At 36.5% G+C, this 22,668-nt stretch overlaps 1 protein-coding gene across 2 annotated transcripts; it reads right to left on the bottom strand.

The window, feature by feature from the left end:
- Positions 1-13,572: 13,572 nt before the first annotated feature.
- LOC131015925 (serine/threonine-protein phosphatase PP2A-2 catalytic subunit) lies at positions 13,573-21,678 on the bottom strand. 2 transcript variants are annotated; one of them, XM_057944439.1, is made up of 11 exons: positions 21,319-21,678; positions 18,399-18,455; positions 17,170-17,253; positions 16,703-16,774; positions 16,354-16,425; positions 16,132-16,172; positions 14,920-14,986; positions 14,396-14,587; positions 14,227-14,316; positions 14,037-14,144; positions 13,573-13,957 (listed from the first exon to the last, which is right to left on the bottom strand). In XM_057944439.1, exons 1-11 carry the CDS (start codon positions 21,409-21,411, stop codon positions 13,892-13,894), a joined length of 942 nt encoding a protein of 313 aa, XP_057800422.1. In that variant the 5' UTR covers positions 21,412-21,678; the 3' UTR covers positions 13,573-13,891. The 2 variants fall into 2 exon arrangements, with proteins under 2 accessions (XP_057800422.1, XP_057800423.1); XM_057944440.1 differs by lacking the exon at positions 21,319-21,678 and adding an exon at positions 19,787-19,847 and having other exon boundaries at positions 18,399-19,158.
- Between the last annotated feature and the right edge of the window lie 990 nt (positions 21,679-22,668).

Here is a 22,668-nt window from a genome sequence, read left to right as displayed (position 1 = left end):
AAAGAAAGGATCATGATTGAAGAAACAATTGAAGACATACAAAAACATGAAGAAGGTAACATTTTAAAGTATATTTTCATAATTTATATATGTATTACTTATGTTATTAGATGTTTATTAATTTTATAATTTTAAATCTTATTATGTAGGTTTGAAGAACCTCTCCATCAATGGAAGTGAGGAGGGGAGTGTGAGTCAAACTCAAGGGATGAGTTCTCAAACTCAACAAAGTCAAGTGCAAATGATGGATAGCACTAGCAATGCAAGTTAGGATTGGATTGAAGATTTCTCATTTTTTTTTATGAACTTCAATGCTTGGACATGTAATAGTTTGATTGTTATTTATGTTTTGTTTTTTGTGATTTTGGATTGCTTGAATTTGAGACTATGATATGTGTTTTGGTATCATATTTTTAATGTTTTAGATCTGAAAAATAGGTGAAAAATAGGGAAAAAAAATAAAAAATAAAAATCAGGTTTTTAGCGGGTCTGACCCGGACCGAACCGGACCCATTGCTCAGGTTCGGTCCGGTCCCGGGTCGGCCCACTCTCTACTTTCGGTCCGGGTCGGTCCATTTTTTAAAAAATTTCGGGTCTACAAACCCGGCGGGTCGGTCCGGGTCGGTCCGGGTCCGACCCGCTGCACACCCCTAATTCTTTGTATCCAAGGATCTTCAAGGAGGAAAAACGATATGCAAATCCTTACATGACTGATGCAGAGTTTGAAGTCGCGTTTCACAACGAGTTTATTCTGTGGTTTAACCATTACGTAAGAGACGATAAATTTATGTTAAATATACATTTACTTAATCTAAAATTGGCTAGCAAACTTAAATGATATTTGTGTGAAACAGGTTTGTCGTCCTTGTAACGACGAGTTGAACCCTTATATTAGGTCGCTTGCAGCTGGACCATTAAGGGAGATTGAAACATACTCCGGCTATTTCGTGAATGGCTACAGGTTTCACACAACTGATCATGATAGAGAGAGTGCGACTGTGAACAGTGGCGTTTGCATAAAAGGTTCGGTCTATGGTAGTGATAGAGATGTGCTAGACTTTTATGGGCGTCTGCAAGAGGTTTGCGTGCTGGAGTATCCGGGGCATCCAATTAAGCAGACAGTCTTGTTCAACTGTGAATGGTTTGACTTGTCGGCTCAGGGAACTTCTATTGATACAGACTTCAAGTTAGTTTCACTGAACCACACACGAAGATATAAGAAGTATGATCCCTTTGTTTTGGCGAGTCAAGTAGTTCAAGTGTTTTACTGTCCCTATCCCAGTACGAACCAATCAAAGAAAAATTGGTGGTCAGCATGCAAAGTCAACGCAAGATCTAAGGTTGAAGTGTCTACTGCAGCATCTACATCAACATTAGATCAACCATTTCAAGAAGAAGTGGTTACTATTATGCCTACTCACACAAGTGTAGGCATTGAACAACCACTTCTCCTTCATCCCCTCGGTGGAGTCGTTGAGATTGAAGATGACGATGAAGCAGAAGACGATGATTCCCCGTTGACATCTAACGATAGTGATGATGATAGTAGTGATGCTTATGAATAAATGTAAATGCACATTTTGGTTGAATTTGATTGCAAATTTGTTATGTTTGTTAGTTACTGTTAATGTTACGTTTCGCTATATATTTGTTAATTTAATTGTATGCAACAGGCATCATGTCTACCTCTCGAGATTTCTTGGGATTTGGGAGGCGATCTGGCGTTAATGCGCCAGAAGCTACAGCAGATACATCTGATGGGTCTGGGACGCATATTTCTGGGACTCCCGAGACTCCCAATGTTTCTAGTAGTTCACGGGCTAGAAGGCCTAGGGGCCCTACAGCTGCCGCTATCAGAGAGAGAGAGAGGTTAAGGCACCTGATGGGAGGACGGTATTTCAGAGGCATCCTACGACTGGGTAAGTACATTAGTTAAAATTACTGTTTCTCGTACACCATGATTAAGTGACAAAATTACTTGTACACAGTGTTTTGTTGGAGCCCACTGGCCTGTCCAAAGCTTGCACGTGCACATTTAAGATGTTTGAAAACCCAGGCGGGTACACATGGAAGTTGACGCCCCCGGCGATGAAGGATAAATTTTTTGATGAATTACAGGTACAATTAAATTTATAATACATATAAATATATCATATTAAATTGTTAAAATGTTTGATATTAAATTAATTCTCTTTCTTTCAACAGAAAGAGTTTACGTGGCAGCCCGATGATGAGCATGACGTGAGGATAATGTGGGAGACAAAAGCCCGCAAAAGGTACTCCGACATGATGAGCGACTACAAGACAGCTCTCAAGCAGTGTATCAGCCAAGGGAGAGAGATGTCTAGGCCCGTCTGGATGACTCCCGATTTTTGGACTGGACTCCGGGATTACTGGCATCAGCCCGAGGTTGAGGCTGTTTCAACTCGAGCTCGTGCCAACCGGATGTCCGAGCCCGATGGGGAGGGTACAGGGATCAGTAGGCACGTGGGCGGGTCCCAGTCGACTCGTATCCTGCAGCAGTATATGGTATGTAATTAACAAATAATTAAGTATATAAATTAAATTAATATATTGACTAATATAACTTATTTATCTTATATAAATGCATCTACAGAGCTTGGATCCTGGTACTCCCCAGGATGCACCGAACTATGCCACCTTCCTCCGCCTCCACACGTACGCCGACGGAAGTTATACGTCGGAGAGAGATGCTAGAATTGACGTAAGTGTTTAAGTTTATTCAAATATTTAGTGAATGTATTTATTTTCTAACAATTATGCATTGTTATGTATGTATTAGGCCGAGGTTCATCGACTGGCCGCTGCCACAGGACGACAGGAGCGGCTAGACGAGGTGTATTTGGAGGTGGTGCAAATTGATAGGTCACGGATCTACGGCGTCAGGAGTGCCGGGCAGAGTCAGGCTAGTAAGGGGTCTATCCGCAGCACGGGCAGTTCTGCGGTGTCTCAACAGCTTTATGAGACACGGATCTCCACGCTGGAGGAGCGATTGGCGGCAGAGCAAGCACAACGCCAACAGATAGAGGAGCGCATGGCGGCAGAGCAAGCAGAACGCCAACAGATGCAGGACCGCGTGGCTCAATTGGAGGCGTTTATGAGGATGTATAATGCTCAGCCACCTCCACACCCTGATGCCGATGATGATGATGATGATGATGCTTAGACTTATGTTTATGTTTTCAAACAAAATTACATTTGCACTTTCTTTTCAAATTTATGTTTTATTGAACTATATATTTCAAGTGCTTTAATTATTAAAACTATAAATGTTTTATATATTTATGGCAATGATGATGATGATTGCATTTAACATAAACAAATAAATTCAAATCACATTATAATAACCAAATTAAAACACTTTTGGTGTATTAATGTTAAAAAAAAATAATAATTAATTAATTAATTAATTAATTATTAAATATTAATTAAATATTTTACCGACGATAAAAATAAGGACCGAAACGAACTCGCTCACTAATTAACAACATATTTAAGGTATTATCTCCACATATTCAAAGATTATAATTATATGAGTGAGTATATAGCATTTAAATGAATTAATAGATGTAGATATATCAATAATACGCGTGTTATGTACTGGTGATCACTCGAAAAGAATTTCAAAGTTAAGCGTGCTTGACACAGAGCACAAGCAAGATGGGTGACCCACTGGGAAGTCGGGTCGCCGACTGGGAAGTTCGTCTAAAGTATGCAATACCGTATAAATACGAAAATAAATTGTGGATATACAATAAAATAAATAAATAAATAAATAAAATAAAATAAAATAAAAAAATAAAATAAAAAACATTACCGTGGGCAAAACGCCGTCGCTAGTTACCGACGGCAATTTCCCCTCGGTAAATACCCGGCCATCCTCCGGCATGACCCACCGGCTGGCGGTAGCTTGTTACCGACGGCGATTCGCCGCCGCTAGTTAGCGGCGGTAATCGCCGTCGGTAGTTTTCCGGCAGGGTCAGCCGGACTCCGGTGGCTCTCTACCGACGGCAAAATAGCCCTCGGTAACTAGCGGCGGTGTCTGCCGCCGCTAATTCTCCGGCTAGGCTCCGCCGTTTAACGGCGACAATTCCGGCGGCATCGCCGCCGTTAACTGCCGACGGCGGATGTTCGCCGCCGTTATTGTCGTTGCCGACGAACCGTTTAGCGGCAGGAGTTTGCCGCCGTTATCGCCGCCGGTAACACTATTTACCGACGGCCGTCTTTTTTTACCGACGGCATTTAGCCGTCGGTAATCAACCCTTTTTTTGTAGTGTTTGGGCTTCGGCGAGTTTTCGACGAACTAATATTTCTGGCCTTTTTGTGTTCAGTCTCTTATCATGAATCCCCTCTCTTTTTAGTTATTATCTTGAGAATTTTTGAACAAGTTTACAAAAATCTTGGACTGTCATCTATACACGAGACGGTGTCGCCGCACGTTGGTAGAGAGGTAGCGGCACCAAAAGCTTTGGCGGCGATTATTTATTTATGGTGAAATTGGGGAGCTGAATTTGAGGAGGTAAATTCAGAGGTAATTTATAGTACTCCCTCCGTCCCCCTAATATCTTCCTAAGAGAAGAGGGCACGAATTTGAATAGTAAAAGTTAATTGTGTATTTGATAAGTGGTGATGGGTCCCACAAAAAATGAAATCATAAGAGTAATATATAGTTAGTGAAAGTGGAGAATGAGTCTCACAGAAAATGAAATTATAAGAGTAATAATTAATGAAATTATTTCCAAAAATAGGTTAGGAAGATGTTTTAAAGACGGACCAAAATAGAAAGAGAGAAAGATGTTTGAGGGATAGAGAGAGTATTTAATTTTAATTTCATCTCTTATAGAATAAGTTGTACCATACAATCGGATCAGACTAGAGCCCCGAGCTGCTTAGACCCGACTAGGGCTGTAAAATCGGGTTGCGGGTATCGAGTATATCCTCACCCACCCCGATACCCGCACGGGTATCGGGTACCCGATACCCGCAAATTTAAAAAGAAGGGTCGGGTGCGGGTAGCATATTCTCAAAAATCGCGGGTAGAGGGTACCCGCGGGTATACCCGAGGGTACCCGCATACCCGTAATATAATATTTAAAAATTAAAATTAAATAATTTTATTTAGGAATTTTAGGAATTAAAATTCCCAAAACCTCCAAGACCTAATCGTTTTCGTTCGTCTCTCTCTCATCTAATTTTATTTAGGAATTTTAGAAATTTTAGGAATAATTTTGATTGTTGTGCTTGTTTGTCAGCTGTTTATTTATTATTTATTCGTCACAGGTTTTATGGATAATCGATGAAATATAAAGGTATTTTCAATTTTTTTTGTGAAATGCGGGACAAAATACCCTCTCGCGGGACAAAATACCCTCTCGCGGGACAAAATACCCTCTAGCGGGACCAAAAACCCGCAAAATTACAATATAAAAAAATTGCGGGACTGTGAGGGTACCCTCATACCCGCAGCGAGTATCCGCTGCGGGTATTCGGGTACCCGCAGTATGCAGGAGGGTCGGGTGAGGGTGGAGATTTTGGCGGATTTTGTCCCGCGGGTACCCAGATTTACAGCCCTAGACCCGACCCAGACTCACACCCGCGCCCCCTCCTCACCCTAAACCCTAATATTAGCCGTCATTTCTCCTTCCCCTGAATTTATAGTCGGACAATTAAAGAATCGAGTTTCATTTCAAAAGCAATGAAAAAGACTATTGAATTAATTGAACAAGCGGATACAAAAGGAATTCAAGTACGAATTACAGGGCGTATCAACGAAAAAGAAATTGCCCGTGTCAATTGAAAAGCAAATAAAGGAGTAATAAACCCTCTTTTAATAGAACAAGTAAAAGGTTTATTGCTCCTTATGTATATCTATTCTATTTTCAAAAACTCCGACAGACTAAAAACAAGTCTTAGTCATTTGTTGGAGCTTCGATAGCAATTAGGTCTAGAGGGAAGTTATGAGTATTCTTTCTCTCTCTCTCTCTCTCTTTCCTCCCCCACTCACTCTTTCTCTTTCTCTCTTAATCTCATTCTCTCTCTCCTAATCTTCCATCTCTAGCATGCCATTGTCGCCGCCTTGCTCCTAGGCCCAATGAGCTACCGTTCTCTCTCTCTCTCTTCCATTATTCTCCATCTCTCAAATCACGCTATTTCTCTCTTAATCTTGACAGAAAACACACAAACATACACACTGCACATACAACACGGTGTCACGTCGGATTGTTCATGGTCTGACGACATCGCGCTCAACCATTCACCTCTTTAACTTTAATGTATGTTAATGATACTTTTAATAATAGAAAATAATACTTTTAATGTATACAAATGATATTTTATAATAATATTTTTTTATGAAATTAAATGATACTCCATTCGTCCCATCAAAATATGCATAGTATGAGACGACACGAGTTTTATGAAATCCTATAAAGTGTAGTGTGAGTGGAGGAAGAATCTCACATTGATTGTGATGTTTAGTGGGATAATTATTACTCCCTCCGTCCACGAAAAAGTGCCCCATTTGGGTGCCGGCACGGGTACTAAGAAAGCTGATAAAGTTGTTTTGAGTGGGGTAAAAATTACAATAGGGGTAGTTCTAATGACATTGATTAGTTTGTTAATATTTTCTTATCTTTTAGTTGTTGAGAGTTTAAATAATCCTACTCTTTATTGAGTTCGATTTTAATGTTAAAGACTAGTATTTAATTTTTATGCTTATTTTAATTCTTGTGTTTTTTTTAACATATTCATTCTTGTTTTTTTATGCCTATTTTAATGTTAAAGACTATTTAATTTTTATTTTATTGTATAATTGTAGAGAAATCAATTGATTAGTTGGCACTAATATAAAAAATAAAATAAAATTTACTTTAATTTGTCAAAATATAAATATAAAAATTATTATCCACACATATATTATGTGTGGTTTAAAAAAATTAATAGAGGTGCACACCAAATATAAAAATAAACTTCATTAAATAAAATAAAACTTAAAAAATAATTACCGCCATATAATAAATATTACAAATAAATTTTTTGCTACACATTTTAAATGTCATAACTAATTGAAAGTTTCAAATTGTTTCACCTACACATTTTTCAAAATATGTGTGGGTAAAACATCAATTAAGATTTGCATAAATAATTAATTAAAACCAAAATATAAATGTAGCTAAAAATATTTTCCCACGTTTCTTACATGTCAAGAAAAAATTACGATAAAAAATCATTACCCACACATAGATAATTTAGAATTATGTGTGGTTAATAACTTTTATTAATTTGCCACGTTGGCGCAACAAATTTAAAAATAAATTTTATTATACATAAATAAAACTTAAAAATAACCGTAAAATAATAAATGTCACGAAAATATTTTTGCCACACATTTTAAATGTCAATAACTAATGAATTTTTTTTGTGTGAATTACCTACACATTTTGAAATTATGTTTGGTTGAACTACCACACATTATTATGTGTGGGTAAAAACTCAATTTCTTGTAGTGCGGAATTCACATGTGAAGTGGGGTTAATTTTCAAAACATATTTATTATTCCATTGAGCTAATCAACAAACACACATAGCCCAAAAGCCATTAAATCGGGATGTAGATACAATTGGAGATACAATTTGGAGGATTTGTGTGTATTTCTTCCACTTGTTTGAGTTCAGAGAAAGAGTAATTTAATTAATTTTGGGGGAAATGGGATTGATTAGGCGTGGGGGAGTTGGTTTCGTAGTTTTAATTAGTGAGTTAATTGTGTGGGTTAATTGTATAGATTAAATAAAAGTGTGGATTTATTAATAACATAAGTTGTAAATAAATTGAAAAGTAAAGGTCATAAATGTACAAAAAGGTAAACATGACACTTTTTCGTGGACAAAAAAAAGGGGTAAGTAGGGCACTTTTTCGTGGACAGAGGGAGTACAATAAATTAGATATGCATGTTTTTATGGGACGGATAAAAAAAGAAAAATTATGCATGTTTTTATGGGACGAATGGATTACTTTTTATTAAAACAAATTATGCTTTTAATAACAGGAAATGATACTCTTAATGCATGCAATTGATACTTTTGAATAGGCCGAGAACTTATACTTCATAAATTAATACAATACAAATGACATTTTTAATAACATAAAATGATACTTTTAATGTATGCAAATGATACTTCATAAATAGTACTCCCTCCGTCCGCCAAAAGTAGACCACTTTTACTATATTGGGCGTCCGCAAAGAGTAGACCACTTTGCTTTTATGGAAATGGTCCCACCACCCACTTTAATCTTTTATCCTTACAAACACTCTTTATTTACAAAAAAACCTACCACAAATTCAATCTCAACTACACATCTAATAAAGTGGTGGGATCCTTTCTCCACTACATCAAAATCATCACCAATTTTATTAAATCTCGTGCCCAATCAAAGTAGTCTACTTTTGGCGGACGGAGGGAGTAGTATTTTTTATGTATTCAAATGATAATATGTATAAAAATAAATGGCATAAATATGACAAACGACACTTATAATAAAAGAAATGATATTTTTAATATATACAAATGATAATTTCAAATGAGCAGAAAAATAACCAAATATAAACATTAGTATTTTGGTTAATTGAAATAACCAAAAAAAAGTAATTAACTCGTCTATAATAGGGTTAATAGCCGGAAAATACACGAACTATTTTGAGATTTGCATATTGCACATGACCTTCAAAATTAGCCCCAGAATACATGACCTTTCAATATAATCGCAATTTGCACCCGCGTTGACTAACACTTTGATCGGTGGTGACGTGGCCGTCAGATTTTGTTGACGTGGACGATTTTCCGGTGTATGAATCGACGTCGTTTTGGTATCACATTACAACACCAAAAATGATGTCGTTTCGTCGACTTAAATTTTGAAATCACCTTGGCGACACCCATTTTAATTAGGGTTCTTACACAAATCGCGGCTGTCCCAGAAATTTGATAGAAATCGCGGCTGTCCCAGAAATCGAAGGCCAAATCACGGCGAGTAAAGGAAGAGTGAAGAGAGTTGAAGCCAAAACCGAGGCGAGTTGATACGAAGAAGCATGAGTTATTCTCGAAGCTCGTCGTCAGTGGGAAGGACGAATAATGGCGTGGAAATGAGATGTTATCATAAAATCCCTACGATTATGAAGACGTCTCACACTGAGAAGAATCCGGAGAGAAGGTACGTTGAATGTCGATGGAGAGATGTCAATTATTGTACTTTTTGGGATTGGGTCGATCCTGAACTCACACCCTATTACAAGCGTTGTTTTAACAAAATGAGAAACGAAAAGGATGCTGCATTGAACAATTACAGTGGATTTGAAGGCCCAACAGGTGATGGAGTTGAATCTTCCATGGTGAAGAATGAAGATGGTGCAGTTGATGTTAAGTTGCAAAGAATGGAAAGTAGAATTAGGGCTCTTACTTTTGCTTTGATTTTGGTGATCATTTTATTCCTGTATTCGAAATTGTAGACTACTCTTTGGATGTCAATTCCCATGGAATTTTGTTCCTTTATTCGAAATTGTAGACTACTCTTTGGATGTCAATGAAGTATGTCATTTTATTTATCATTTTGTTCTTGTATTCAGAATTGCATTGAAATGTAAGAGTGCACAAATTTGCCAAAACCATAACATTCATTGATCTTGGGAAGCATACAGAAGTAATAAACACAATTATGATCGGCAAAAGCTAAGACAAAATGAGGGATTATAAACTTGTTTATCCCTGAATCTACATCACTGCCAAAAGACAAAAACTTTGAATTCCAGAAGCTAATCACAGTATTTAGCATGCATTTACATCACTTTGAAAAAACAGAAACTTGAAATTCTTCTTGCTTGAGTCATTTGTTGCAACTCTCTTGTGTTGCCTGCCCTTCTATCACTGAACTCCCCGACCCTTGGCCACTTCCACCTCCACGAGCCTTGCTCCTTGCACTTCCCCGAGGTCTGCCTCGTGCACCACCTCGTGCACCACCCCGAGCTCTGCCCCTTGTCATTCCAGCTGCTCCATCATTTAAGGGTGTAACACCCTTTTGAAGTGGTGCCTGCATTAATGAATGAATTCATCTGTTTTTTGTTATAGTAAAACAATATAATTACACAAGTGGAGTTCAGTAATGTCACACTTACCCGAAAGTAGTGATTGCCACTGCCTTCATTGATATAAACTCCACAGCCAGTCATTGTTGATCACTTATGAATGTGTAGTTTTCTCCACTTCCTATATCCAAATCTTGCACAAGCAACCTCACAAACCAACCCCAGTTAACCTCATTCTCAACACTCACTGCTCCCCATGCTATAGGGAACATTTGATTGTTCCCGTCCTTCCCAACAGCACACATAAGTATCTAGGTAGGTCTTTAAAAAGCATCCATCCAACCCAATCAAAGGTCTACAGCTCTCTTTAAAACCCTTCCTCAAAGCATTGTGACCTATATAAAGACACTTGAATACACCCTCACTGTCAACCACAACCTCATATCGGCCCTCTGCATCTACCCTCTTCAACTCAGCTATGTATCTCCTCAGGGAGGCATAGTGATCCTCAACTGATCCCCTAACCATTGTCAAAGCAATTTTCCTTGCCTTATAGAGCCTGTCTCTGCTACAGTCAGTAGCAAACCTGTTAGCTATATCCCTCCTCAATTCACCTATGTCCCAATCTGGTTTCACTCTGAAAACAGGCAGATATCTTTTGGCTATCCATTTGGAACTAAGTAATTTGTTCCTTGTAGCCCTCTTACATGTACACTCCCCACGGAAAGACTTCACAACGAACGACTTATCCTTTTGACAAACAGATGCATAAACTCTCCAGGTACATGGAGGTTTACAAATAGCCTCACACTGGTCTTTTGATACTCTCCTAAACCGAATAAACCTCCCATTTGCTATTGCCCAGCTTGTTAATGCTTTCTTACACTCCTTCCCATCTGCAAATCTTAGCCCAAGCTTGATATCAAGCTCTTTCTCATCAGATTTTGGATCATACCTACTCTTTTTCTTCCTTCCTCTAACCGTCTCCCCTTCACCCTCACTCTCACTGCTATTAATATCATCATCATCAGATTCCCCATACTCTGATAAATTTTCTTCCTCCATTTGAGGCTGACACTTCTCCAATAACTCCCCAACCCAAGAACCCTCCCCACTTTCCTTCTTTTTCTGTCTAACATCCAAATATTCTTCATCATCAACACCTTCCCCATGTGGATCATCATCCACATCAGTTTCTTCCTCATTAGAAGGATTGTATTCAGTCTCAGAGTCACCATTGTCTACTGTTCCATCCCACCTTTCAAGCACCCAATCTGTTCCACTAAGATTATATGTAGGTACATCAGCGTTGTCCAGTATCTCTTTAAGAGAAGGCCCAACACCATCACCATCATCTACCCCAGACTCTAACCCAACACCATCACCATCATCTGCCCCAGACTCTAACCCAACACCATCACCATCATCTGCCCCAAACTCTAACCCATCACCATCACCTGCCCCCGAACCAACCCCACCATCTACCCCAACATCTGACCTAATCCCACCCTCCACAAAAACATTTAAAAACCTGTATGAACTACTTAGGAAGCTCAACATCTCCATAACCTCTTTATCAGTTTTGATTACCTTAAAGACATATGACTTAGGCTCTACATATAGTAACTTACCCCATTCCGAGTAACCTAAACCCTCGACTAATTCTTTCAAATCAAAAAACCCAAACTTGTCTTCATCTAGGTCAAAAAACACTTCCTTTTTTCCCCCAGAATAGGCATCAAGGCCATGTACTTCCTTAAATCTTCCATTGTGATGTATGAAGAGGGTGAAATTGCAACTGAAAAAAAAAACGATTATTGAAATAAAAAAGCAATCAGACGAACAAAAATCACCGATTGAAATAACTTACTTGTCACCCATGTCTCCGCGCTGAATCTAGTCGTGGTTTCCAACTTCAGCTTCTCAGAAGTGCTATCCAAACGTCGTGCTTTCCGTTCGGCTAAATCCCTCTCCTTTTGTCTGAGGCGTTCTACTGGAATCGAAGCTCGTCGTCGATGGCGATCTATATGACTTCTAATTAATTTATCAGTTAGGGCATTTTAATTGGGAAATCAGATATGTCTTCTAATTAAAATGCCTAACGACGTCGTTATAAGAGCGTGGCATTCCACTGTGTAAAAAATGCCACGTAGTTTAAAAATTTTTCCACGTCATTGCCGGTCAAACATAAGAGTGGCCGGAACTTTCGCCGGGTGCAAATTGCGATTAAATTGAAAGGTCATGTATTCTGGGGCTAATTTTGAAGGTCATGTGCAATATGCAAATCTCAAAATAGTTCGTGTATTTTCCGGCTATTAACCCTCTATAATAAAACATTGAATTACAATATGTTAATTAAAAATCAATCTTAATAATTGTTATTCAATTATCGATATATGCCGGCATTCATTGAATTTTTCAATCAATCTATGTTTAGGTTTACTAAAAATCATTAAAATATTACTGTATATATACTGGAAATTCGATTATTTATTATAATTTATTAAAAATCAACCTAAACACCTGCTTCAAAAAAAAAGGAAGAAGAAGAACAACCTAAATACAGATCGGTTTTGATCAGTTATAACTGAAATCAAATTTTCTAGAACCTCTAGCAATAACCGATCCAAAACCAATTGGTTAACAAATTTCCATAAATCCGGTTTAGTTTCATAATTAGTGCTCATTCCATTCCACTCTAATAGACTCACTTCTTTAAATACAGAGATTAAAAAATTTATTTTTTAAGAGGAAAGTAGTATGATCCACACCAATTAAATATGTTTTCTTTACTTAAAATAAAAAACAACCATATTCTAATGAAACGTCTCAAGAAAACAAACGAATCTATTAAAATGAAACATAGAGAGTAATAAAATCAAAACAAATAGAGTACTAAAATCAAAATTCAGATACAACTATACCCCCACCGCCCCATAGATCCGCCTATTGCTCCTAGTTTCTATAGTTCTGCTTACAAAAGTGAATTTCTCCGCTGACCAAAGGAAATATTTAACATCGTGACAAATCAATGTGTTCCAAAAGAAAACACAAATGTATAAGTGATATAACTAAATTTAAATCGAGGGTTTTGATACTAACTGGCTACAACATGTAAATGCAATTGCCAAATATAAGAAATCAGCACTCTCGATTGAGATGTTGTTCACTTTAATTGATAAATTTATCATAACAAAATAAGGAATAACAAAATTTCTCACTTTAAATTCATTCTTTCTGTTTTCCCATTTTCTACAAAATAAAATTTTATGCTTTCTCATTCCTTCTTTTTATGTCAAAGAGAGATAATATTACACCTCTATTTCTGGTGTGATAAATGAAAAGAAGAAATGAGAAAGTGAAATTATCTTTTTGTAAAAAATGAGAAGAAAAAAAATTAAATGGATTTTTTTATCTTTTTTTTTTTCTCATGATAAATTACCATTCAAAGAGAACACACTCCAAGAGGACAAAAATGAGAAAAAGAAACTAAGAGAAATCTCCTTTCTTATACTGTTATACAGGACTCCTGTATGTGTGTCTCTACCGAATGGCAATAATTAGGGGAACAAACGAAAACAAAAGACAAAATAAAATCATTAATAGAAAAACAACAGAATATTGAAAAAGAAAATTACAGAAGATAACAAACAGAAGCATCATCATATTCATGACTAAGCCAACAACTTGCCACAACTAAACGACCTTGTGTATTACTATCAAGCCTCTTTGAAACTCGGATGTCAACAAATGGCCCCTCCCTGCGCACGCGCACCTTAAATTGGACTCTCATGTCTACAAGAAATAATCAGGCGTTCTCCGGGTCACATCGGGTTCCCCTCTCCTCGGAGCTGGCTCAAACTGCAAGTAAGAAATTACAAGTTAACAACAGAAACCAATCCACTCTTCAGGAAAATACAAGATTAGATAGGGGTAGAACCTGGATAAATGTATGCTCCCTGCAATCATCAACTTCCAAAATGGATGCCATATTTCCACAGCGGTAGCAATAATTAGGTGCGCTGAAAATAGTGACGACTTTTTGTTCCTGTGGTACAGGTCCAAACCATATAAGAAAACCAGTCTTTACTAAAATAGTGATAAAAATACAATGTTTAACGCAGTATTACATGTGCCCAGTTATATCCCTCCATGACCAGTTGATGGGCTCTAGCAATTAGCTTTAAATTGTTAGTGTGGTTGAATTGCTCCGAGATGTCCTGTGAAAAAGAAAAGGCTAATTAACCAGCTGAAAAGAGGAATCAGAAACTAAAACCTTCGGTCAGTAGATGAGAGTACCTGGCCAAAAGTATATCCAGCACCACGTGGGGATATGCCCCAACCACAACGATCATCAGGATCAGACCACAACAGATCACACATGGGACCTTCATGTGGAACTTCTTGAACACGATCGAAGTTTCTAATGTTATCAAGGGTTTCAATGGATGGGGATAATCCACCATGCAGACAAAAGATTTCTGATTCGACCTACTCACAAGATTAGGAAACCAGAATCAGTTGCAAATCAGTGCATTTCAAAGTTATGAACCTTCAAAAGGAAACTAGTATCTCTATACAGGATCATTATTTTTGCAACTCCGCCTCACATTTACTTATCACATACAATTTGGAAACCAATAATCAATAGTAATAAGGTCTTTCATTTATCAGGGCTGCACATGATTTCATAAATATGAACTGAAACATAATTGCAGTTCACCTCCACCAAGGTCAAACTATAAAGCTGAAAGAATTATTTTATTTAAACATGTGACCAACCAAATGCACTAGAAAAATAATAAGGAAGAAGCTTTACTAACCAAAGCGGTCAAAGGAAAATAGTCAAATAGGTCAGTGAATGTCTTCCAAACATTGGCACTCCCATACCTACAATCAAATAGGGACTTTCCTCGTAAATAGCATTCAACAAATGAAGGGAAAACAAATGGAAACAACTAGATGAACAATGTATCACAAGCCAAAATGGCTCGTTAAGATGATATTTTCAAAATATATCCAAAAACACATGACTGAAATAGTACTCCGACACACAATTTATGTCATCCAAATGCACTTGTAATTCATGATATTTAAAGCAAGAAAGTGCGGAGCAACTATGATTAGAGGCCACAGGCTTTACAAATTCACCATAACAATTATGTTTCTTTTTCTTTTTACACTTAACAAAAACTTCACAGTTTGCTGCAATATGTTGCACTTTAAACAATCTAGTGGTCATAAATATATGAAAAACATATTTTCATGAAGATATAAAACACAATTTCCATAATATTAAACTTTTAAAAGGCGCGCACATTTATAAATTATGATAAAAATAATGCTTATAACTTTCAGAATCTAATATCACATACACATAAGCATTGCATTTGTGCTTACAGCATTCAGGAAAGCGCAAATACATAAATTGTAAGAAAATGTGAACATATAAACATTGCTAAATAATATCATTAAAGTATTGTCCAAAAACATATTTTGGGGAAAATCACACTAATATTACAATACATAAATTGTAAGAAAATGTGAACATATAAACATTGCTAAATAATATCATTAAAGTATTGTCCAAAAACATATTTTGGGGAAAATCACACTAATATTACACGCTTATGGAAATGGAAACAACTAAAAACACAGCACCCAATAATGGTGTTTGTGTTGGAGTATATAAAGTGAGAATAGCTTTCCAACTACTAACATCACTGGCTCCTCCATCATTCCTTTTTAGCTGTATGAAAAACTTAAGTGCAAATAAACACAACCATATGATAATATTCTTTCATAATATACATGTCATCTGTGAATATTAAATTTCTACATCTGCATTCTCTGAAGGCATATGAATGTCAATGTTGCATTAGTCCATTAGCCAAATTCTAATTCATAAGAATGCGTCTCATTATTTTACAGGACTGATTTTTAAAAGATTTGGGGAAAGGGGAACGCAAGTACACACAACACAAATCCTAGAGCAAGTTGAGAACATATAGCACGGGAATATAATAGAAACTCACTTCCTCAGACATTCATCATAAAACCCATAGACTTGAGTGATCTGCAGGCAAGTAGATGAAAACTACTGTTAGATACAAGGATTGGTGCAAAACATTTACGGAAGAGAAGGCGGCATAAGTTTTAAATCACAATAATCTAAAAACGAAAGGATCTGGAAACAAGAAAAGATGGATATATTGTTGTATCAAGAATAACAAAGGAACTAGGAGTACTCTCAATACCTGTCTGCTTTCATGATTTCCTCTAAGAATTGTGATACGTTGAGGATAGCGCACTTTCAATGCCACTAGTAGCTGCAGGAAATAATTTAATAAGCTTCTCTCCCTAAACTTTTTTGATAAAATAAAGCAATGCAGCTAGACATGCAAGCATTATCTTAAATTTTAAAGTATTGTCGCAAAATTGATGAACGAGCTCTCCCTTTCCCATAAAGGAAATAATAGGATAGGTAAGGAAAGAAATCATAATCTCAATACAAAGTGAGCAGAGATAGGTATCATAGTCTGAAATACAAAAGCAAGACATCAATATAATGCCAGAAAGGTAAGACCGTGGCTTTATTGAACTTACAGTAACTGTTTCAACTGAATAGTAACCACGATCAACATAATCTCCCATAAATAGATAGTTTGTGTCCGGACACTGCCAACAAAGAACAGGATAGTATGAGATACTGGAAAGCACAGAGAATTAAAAACCATAAACATATTGAGATCAATATTCAGCGTTGTGATCAGATGAGTCAGAATGAAATACTTTGTAACTTAATAACCTAGTATCTGGCTTACAGATAACCAGAAATAGAAGAAAAGATGCAGGCTAGACTCACTGTTTTCAAAAAATATAGATTTTAGAGGCAAACAAGTATCAAATAGAAACCTACTAATGACGAGAAGTTTATATTCAATTTTGAGCTGTTAATATATGATAAGACAGCTTATCCTCGAGCCCAATCCTGAAATAACGTCAAGGATTCACTTATCCTAGTTTACAACAAAAACAAATTCAAGCAGATGAATGCCATAGTTAATAAGTACCTTCCCTCCAATGCGGAATAGTTCAGCAAGGTCATGAAATTGTCCATGAATATCACCACAAATTGTCACAGGACTTTTCACAGGCTGCATCCAGTAAGAAAGAGATATTAATATAGAGCCTAGGGCACAACAAAATCCATACGTGTAACCAAGAATTGATAATTTGTAACGGAAAACTGAAAATTAAAAGTATATAAAAACTCAGATTTAGGCTAGAAAGCATGATTAAACCACGTTGGACAAGGATAAAAGTAAGGGTTAGTGAAAAACACAGGCACAAAGGAAACACGGACATGGTATAGAACACATGAACACGACTCACGCGCATATGCAGTCTAATGCTCAACAACAAGCACACACACACACAATAAACACATACATGCACAATCACAGAGCACATTCGTAGACAGTCTTTCACACATACATATTTAATAGTGTTACAGTATATGTATAAAGATGTTTTAATATGATTCATCAAGTATAATTATATCTTCTTCCGTTATCAAACAGCAAGAAAAGATTAAAATTTTCAAATGCTTGCCAAACCTATCCAAATAATGAAATCGAAATTCTTCGTACAAATCCACACAAGGGATATTGCATGAGTGGAATTTAAATTCAAGGTACTTCAGATCCACTGTAAGTGCTCTATCAAACATATCCAAATGATGAACAAGATTTCTTCTCACAAATACGCACCAAATCCAAGACAAGGGATTTCAAGGTGTATTTTCAAATTCAAGGGACTTCAAATCCCTCAATCCACACACGAGCTTACATCATCGTGAATAAATCAGGCCAAAATATAGGTAAACTGAATCTTAACATGGAGACATATGGACCTAAAACAAAAAGAACAGATCAAAACTATCTGACTCTGGGATTTCTCAATTTAAATTGTCTTTCCATATTTTTGTCTGAGGCACTACTCTAGTACTAACCCCACAATTATTGACAATATACAACATTTTCCTCCAGTTTTATCCATGATACAAGCAAGTCAATCAAACCTAAGTAAAGATGTCCAGGATACTCAAATAGGGCATACTTCCAGGGAGGGAAAGGTAACATAATTAAAATATAAAATTAATCAGTCAAAAACATTATTTTCATACATTTGATTGTGCATAATGTATGATAAGATTACAGAAATAATGTTGAGTTATAGCCAGGTTGCACAATAGCCAATGTAGTGAAAAAAACAAATCGAAATATACTAGAATACATACCTGGACATTGCTTTCCTGCATGAGTATCTCCTTAGCCTTCTCACATAATGTTCTAACCTACATTTTCAAAGGAATGAAAACTCTCAATCTATAATAGCCCTTTCTTCTCAGAATAATAGTGACCAAACAAGATGCAATACAGTAGAATAATAAATGTCGCATAATAGGTATAATCCAACTTTTATCTTCTTCATATAACATTTTTATACACTAAGACTGAGCATAAATATCATTTTCATGGTTCATGATATCAGAAAACAGGAGTACCATGACTTATTAACTAAGAAAAATAGGTCTACTAAGCCAGTCCCATACCACAAAAGATGAACATGAAGTTTTATTGGTCCAAACAAACTCTTGTAATAAATCATTTGCTGAGACATAATTAAGATTAGATGAGTTAAATAGAATTGATTGTAACAAACAAGACCATAAAGATCACAAAGTAATCTGCGGATAAATTAAAACTGAAATGCTTGATTGAATATTTAATGAGATGAAGAGCATGCATAACAGATCGAAAGGAGTTTTTTAGGCCATACTGTACTGAAATCAACACTCCCATCCCCATTTTCTCAATTTTCTATAAAGGTACAATCCTGATTCCTGAGATATAATTAAAATTAGCAAATTCCCACAGAAATTGCATGAGGCAATGCAAAATATTCTTCAATAGAAGGAAGCACTATTAAAAACCCTAGGTGGTTTATGGATATGGAGATCCCTGATAAGAGAATAAATGATACAGAAGATGATCGCCCTGCAATGCACGAAGTAACATCATTTTAGGATAAAGCAAGAAAAAACTTGAAAGAAAAATTAGCAGGAAACGGCAACATATCCAACTTCAGATTTTCTAATGAATGAAGAGAAACTAAGAAGACAAATTTTTACATTCTACGGGTATTTGGCCCACATCTACAGTGAAATGCTCAAGAAGCAATACAACAGTCATTGTCTCTTCTAGTAGAATTACAATAAAAACCTATATGTTGGATAGAGATTACACCAAAATGAATGCTGTAAATTAGATGTAAGGATATTTGTAATATAGACAATCATAGTAAGGTAGCAAGGTTTTGAAATGCGTTTTAAGCCTCGAGGTGTTTACTAATGGCCCCTAGATGTGTAACCCTCAAGGCAGTCTGAGGCGTAAGGCCGAGCAATCATAAAACACATGAAAATCATACTCCCTCCATCCACAAAAAAAAGTATGACACTTTTGTCATTTTTGGTGTCCACCAAAAGTATGGCACTTTACTTATTAGAACAGGGTCCCACATCTTTTTCTTATTTTTAATCCTTACAAATACCCCTTATTTACAAAAAAACCACCCTTAATTCAATCTCAACCACTCATTTCATACAATGATGGGACCATTTCTCACCTGGGCCGAGGCGTGTGCCCCATTCACATCAAGTGAGGCGCCGCCTCAGATGCGATTTCCGGGCACCTAAAGCCAAGGTGCATCTCAAAAATGGCTTTTTAAACCATAACAAGCAACATATGTTTATATAATAATCTTCGATCATAAAGAGAAACATATGCATGAATCTTATGAATATAATTCTTATAGACAGAGCGAGAGTAAGAGAAAGTGCATTCCATCTGAACTGAGCAAAATGAAGTACACTAAAACAATTTCCAATTGAACCAAACTGAATTTAATCGAGTTGGATTAAAAGGATTTTATAGATTTGTCGAAATCAGGAAGATAATGAAAAAGGTGTTTCTTTTGTGGGTGTGAGATTTTGAGAAAATAACAAATTACAAAATGAGAAATTAGCGCAGAAAATCTGGAAACCAGCAGGGTAAAAGAAAGGCGGACAAACTGAGGCAAAAGTCAAATAGTGAAAAAGGAACACATGAAAAAAAGAGGCAGAATAGGTAAAGATGCATCAATCGAGAGCTTGGCAAGAAAAAAGAGGAAAACTAGAGCTAAATCATTAATGTAAGTTAGTTAATTAGGTAATTTCCACATATTCTGCATCCTTTCAATTTGAAAACATAGAACTGAATTACATTACGTTTAGCAACTGAACTGAACCAAATACAATATGTAGCATTGGTTTTGGTTCAGCAATTCTGTTTATTTGATTCTCTTCACTAATCATAATAAGTAGAATCAATGGGGAACAGGGGAAGTCACTTTAGGTTTAGGTATTTCTTCCGAGCTCCCAAATTTAGGAAATATAATGTCAAACTTAGTATCTTGTCCCATCGGGTGTCTGGTGTTAGATCCAACCATCTTACTCAGTCCTCATAAATATCCTTAAAGATAACCGTATGGAACTTGATTTCCGAAAATAAATGTTTCATTGCAGCCTCATAGTTACCACTCTGATAGCTGATTTTAGTTCCACTACTTTTTTCATATTACAAGATTTTATGCTCAGAGCGACTGGGGATCTATGTGAATACAATGTAATGCATAAGTAGCATGGTGCAAGATTGGATTTCAATTGATAAGTCTAGAACGTACCAAAACTACCAGTAGGATTAAAGACCTTTATACACACAACTCGAAAGCATGATACTCTCTCTTTCTCCCACTAAAAGTCTTGTTCCCTCATCAACCAATAGTGATCTGTAAAATCCGGGTACCCATGCCAAATCTCATTCTTCTATCCCTATTAATTGCATCCTAACTATAACCAAATCTTCCAATTTACAACCCAATTACAAGGAAATTGAACTGCCTTCGTGTCTCAACCTTCTAAATTTTGTTATTTCTAAGATTCCCTTAAAAATGGTACCTGAGAACTATCTATGAAAACATAGCTGTGACCAATCAATAATCACAAAAAGAATTACCACATGCGTATAAAAATCAAAGACGAGAATTTATAGAATCTATCAGATCTATAGGTTTACGTGACCGAAAAATACCAAACGAAATGAAAAGGAAGAGAAGAAAACCTCGGGCTCGGACAAGGGTTTGCACTGCATAAGCTGAGAAATCTGTTCGTCCAGATTCCCATGGGCGGTCGGAGCCACCAGATCCGCATTCATCTTGCTTCAATTTGTGATCTGTATCAGATCCGCCGCCGTCCGATGCGACGTCACTTTCTTGTGTCGAAATGGTGAATGGGTATTCCTTATCCCGGGATAGGATGTGAATCCTAGGATGATAATTACTGTAAAAGATTGTAACTACATGGAGAGAGAGAGAGAGAGAGAGAGAGAGAGAGAGAGGATGGTGGTGGTGGTAACGATGAAGAGAGGGAAGGGGAGAGAGACGATCAAATTTTAGATATCTGTATTTTAGTATTTTAAACTGTTATTGTCCAGATGTTTATCAGATTTCGAATATTATCAAATTTAGTACTTGTACAATTAACTCTGCGCTCCGACCTTGATTTTAAATTACCATCTAAATTTATTTGTTTTTTTTTTCGAAATTCTAAATTCATTTGTTGTTTCCTATGCAAAGCATAGTATAACAACCAAAAGAAAAATTATAGTTTGCATTTCAATAGAATATTAAAATATTTTAGAAATTTAGAATTCTAAAATTAGGGAAAGACAATATTTAGATTGGGTTAGTGAAGAAGAATTTTTTAATATTGCACTATTTTTCTTATTTAAAAATGTTAAAAGTTTTCTTTGATAATAAAAATTAACCAAATATATCTATGTATTATATTATTAAAATTCGAGGTAATAACCGGAAAATACACTTGATTTTTTCATTTTCTTATTTATATCATCACCTTCTAATTTGACCACCAAATACATCAATTTTTTATTTGTTTGCAATTTTCTCATGACGAAAGCCTCCGACTCATATTAAAGTTGATGTGTCACATCGAAAGTGATATATAATTTTTTTAGACGAAACGACATCGTTTCATTAAGAATTAAAAAAAATTATATTTAATTAAAAATAAAAAATGAAAACCCTAAAAGGGAGAGGATCGTGGGGGAAAGTGGAGGGTCCGCCGAGCTGGAGAAATGGCAGCGACGGGGTAAGGGAAGGGGGAAGGTCTGCAGGGGCTACAACGGCGGTGTTGGGGAGAAATGAGAAGGTCCACGCAGGCTGGGAAAGTGGTGGCGGAGGGTGGGGGCTAGGGAACGAAGGCGGGGAGCGCCGAAGGTTGGTCGTCGAGGGGGAAGGGGGGTGGAAGAGGGGAATCTGACGTGACATGTGCGTGAATATGATGTCTGAGAGAGTGGCGTGTGTGTGTATGTGTGTGTGTGAGAGAGAGAGAGAGAAAGAGAGGAGTGTGTATGAGAGAGATATTATAGCATTTTCGGCTGCCATCTTTG

This window comes from Salvia miltiorrhiza, chromosome 3 (genome assembly GCF_028751815.1).
Source record: "Salvia miltiorrhiza cultivar Shanhuang (shh) chromosome 3, IMPLAD_Smil_shh, whole genome shotgun sequence".
Taxonomy (NCBI): Eukaryota; Viridiplantae; Streptophyta; class Magnoliopsida; order Lamiales; family Lamiaceae; genus Salvia; species Salvia miltiorrhiza.
This window is presented reverse-complemented; position numbering and strand designations above follow the sequence as displayed.